Source organism: Excalfactoria chinensis, chromosome 25 (assembly GCF_039878825.1).
Source record: "Excalfactoria chinensis isolate bCotChi1 chromosome 25, bCotChi1.hap2, whole genome shotgun sequence".
NCBI lineage: Eukaryota > Metazoa > Chordata > Aves > Galliformes > Phasianidae > Excalfactoria > Excalfactoria chinensis.
In genome coordinates, this window is record NC_092849.1 from 1,713,214 (window position 1) to 1,716,574 (window position 3,361).

General features: G+C 68.0%; 1 protein-coding gene across 1 annotated transcript; it reads right to left on the reverse strand.

Moving 5' to 3' along the window:
- Positions 1 to 472: 472 nt before the first annotated feature.
- Positions 473 to 3,101, reverse strand: EGR3 (early growth response 3). Its single transcript, XM_072357080.1, is given in 3 exon segments — positions 473 to 1,748; positions 2,758 to 2,865; positions 2,868 to 3,101. Coding segments are annotated over 3 exon segments (1,221 nt in total). The 5' UTR covers positions 2,938 to 3,101; the 3' UTR covers positions 473 to 705.
- Positions 3,102 to 3,361: the final 260 nt, after the last annotated feature.

Consider the following 3,361-nt stretch of genomic DNA (forward strand, 5'->3'; position numbering starts at 1 on the left):
CATCTATAGGGCTGAGGGGACCGTGATGCCAACAGCCTGACCCCATCTATGGGGCTGGGGGGACCGGGATGCCAACAGCCTGACCCCAGCTATGGGGCTGGGGAGGCCAGGATGCCAACAGCCTGAGCCCGGCTATGGGGCTGGGGAGGCCAGGATGCCAACAGCCTGACCCCAGCTATAGGGCTGAGGGGACAGGGATGCCAACAACCTGACCCCATCTATGGGGCTGAGATGCCAACAGCCTGACCCCATCTATAGGGCTGAGGGGACCGTGATGCCAACAGCCTGACCCCATCTATGGGGCTGGGGGGACCGGGATGCCAACAGCCTGACCCCAGCTATAGGGCTGGGGGTACCATGATGCCAACAGCCTGACCCCATCTATGGGGCTGGGGGGACCGGGATGCCAGCAAACTGACCCCATCTATGGGGCTGGGATGCCAACAGCCTGACCCCAGCTATGGGGCTGAGATGCCAACAGCCTGACCCCAGCTATGGGGCTGGTGGTACCGTGATGCACGCAGCGGGACGCAGACCCCCCCCCCCATGAGCCATGAGCTCAGGGCTGCGTCCAATCCGATCCACAGAGCCGGGGCAATGAGGGGTGGGCTTGGGGTGACGGGGGTGAGGTTGCGGGCGTCCTTCCTCCGGTCCCCGGCCCCACACGCAGCACTCCGGGTCCGCTCCATCCCCCAGAGCAGCCCCTCAGGCGCAAGTGGTGACGGCGGGGGTGAGGGCGACGGGGGGCGACGAGGTGACGACGGGAGGGGCTGCGGGAGGGGGCGGCCCGGCCGCGGAGCCTTTCTCGGCCTTCTTCTCCTTCTGCTTGAGGTGGATCTTGGCGTGTCGTTTGCGTTCGTCGGAACGGGCGAATTTCCGTCCGCAGAACTCGCAGGCGAAAGGTTTCTCGCCGGTGTGGGTACGGATGTGGGTGGTGAGGTGGTCGCTGCGGCTGAAGCTGCGCATGCAGATGCGGCACTGGAAGGGTTTGTGGCCCGTGTGGATGCGGAGGTGTCGGGTGAGCTCGTCGGATCGGGAGAAGCGACGGTCGCAGCCCTCGGCCGGGCAGGCGTGAGGCCGCTCGTGCAGGGGGGTTTTGCTGGGTCGGTTGGGGTATTTGCGGGGTCGGATGGGTTTGAGGGTCAGGGGGGGTTGAGGGAGACCCCCGAAGCCCGGGTGGATCTGTTTGTCCTTGAAGGCCTTGATGGTCTCCAGCGGGGTGATGGGAGGCGGGTTGACGCGGATGGGATCTAAGCTCTGGAAGGGTTTGTGCTCCGTGATGGCGCCCATCTCGTTGGGGTGGTGGTAGAGGTTATAGTCTGGGATCATGGGGAACAGGTTGCTGTCCAGGCCGGGTTTGGCCGCTTGGTAATCCTGTGGGGAATAGGAGAGGCCGGCGTTGCTCTGCGGGTCGTGGAAGGAGACGGGCTCCGGGTAGAGGTCGCTGCAGGAGGAGTAGGGCGGCAGCGCGGGGTACATCTGGTCCACGTCACCCTGCGGGGGTCCCCCCATGGCGCCCCCCGAGCTCTGCGTCCCGCTCAGCGTCCCCGCGGCCGGCGGCACCCCCAGGATGCCGGCGCTCATCAGGCTGATGATGTTATCCTGGCACCAATTGGAGGGCGAATCGAAGGCGAACTTCCCCAGGTAGGTGACCGTCTTATTGCCGGCGGCCGGTTGGAACGTCCCCGAATAGGACGACAATTCCTGGCTGGGTTTGTCGTTCCCGATGCCAATGTCCATCACATTGTCTGAGGGGAGAGAAACGGGGCAGGGTGAGCCGGGCGGGGACGGGGCCGTGCGGGTCTCCCACCCTACGGCCGCTGGCTACATCCCCCCTGGCTCCCCTCGGGTTCCTCTCGCGGCCGTGCGCGGTGCCCGTGCCGGTACACGGAGCGGCGCTGCCGCCCCCGCGGCCCCATCGGGGTGGAGGACCCCGGTCTCCAGGTGGGATCCGAGCCGGGCTGACACGGCGGAGCTCCGCGACCCCAGCTCCGCTTTGCCGACCCCAAACTCCGCTTTGCCGACCCCAAACTCCGCTTTGCCGACCCCGACCGGAGGGTCCGATCCCTGCGCGTGTCAAACCCGAGCGCCGGAGGCGAGAAACGAGATCGGCTTTGTGCCCCCCCCCCCCCCCAACACACACACACACACACACACACGCCGCCCCCAGCAGCCCCGAGCTCCGGGGGAAGCTCCCCGCGGGGCCCCCCACGCCGCCGCCACCGGGTGGGTGGGAGCCCACGGCCGCGAGTGTCCGCGGCGCCCACGCGGATCCCGGTTCGGAGGTGGCGGTTGTCGGGGGGTTCAGGGGGGGGCGGCCGGCAGCCCCGTGTGTCCGAACCCCCCCGCACCGCCGCCGTAAGGAGGGTGGGAGCCGTAAGGAGGGTGGGAGCTCACGGCCACGCGTGTCCGCGGCGCGGAGCCCCCCGGCTCAGGGGGGTGGAGGAGAAGAGGGTGGTGGTGGGGGGGGGGGGGTTGCTCTATGCATGCGTGCGTGCCCCCCTTCCCCGGTACCTGCGGCGGAGGTTCGGGCTGAGCGCAGCGCTCCCGCAGCGCGGAGGAGACACAGCGAGCAAAGCGGGTGGGTGGGCGGTCACGCGTGGGGCGGGGGGGGGGGGGGGGGGGAGGGGGCCCGCTCCCCATCCCCGACTCTTCCCTTCCCCCCCCCCCCCCCCAACACACACACACACACACACACACACGCCGCCCCCCGGCCCCTTTTTTCCCCGCATCCCCCCCCCCCCAAACCCCCGTCACCTGCAGCCATCTGGTTGTAGTGAGGCACCGGATCGCCTCCTCCTCCTCCTCCTCCTCCTCCGCCGCCGCCGGAGAAGAGATTCAAAGAGTTGGGGATCTCCTCCGGTATAAAGAGTCGGGCAGTTGGTTCAGCAAAGTGCTCATCGTCCCCGGCAGCTTCTCCAGCAGTTTCCCGGTCATAGCATCGGAGGGAAAGGTCGGATCAGCTCCGTTCCCCAGCGAACAACATCGGAGCGGCGGATCCGCGCCGGGGAAATCATACACGGCCAAAAAAAGAAGGGGCAAAAAGGGAAAAAAATAGATAGATGGGAAAGGGGGGAGGGGGGGGATATAAATAAAGTTGGGGCGGGCGTGGGGGGGGGGGGGGGGGGAGGGGAGGTCCTGAGTGGGGGAGGTCTCGCGTGGGGTCCCCCCCCCACGCGGCGGTAGCGGCGGTTGATGGTGTTTCCTCGGAGGGTGGGGGGGGGGGGGGGGAGGGCAGGGAGGGAGCTGTGCCCGTAGCGGAGCGAGGGGTGGGTTGTTAAATGGGGGGGGGTGGGGGAGGATTTAACCCCTCCCGATCGCTCCGCTCGCCGCTCCCGCTCCGCTCCGGGTTCCCGACTGC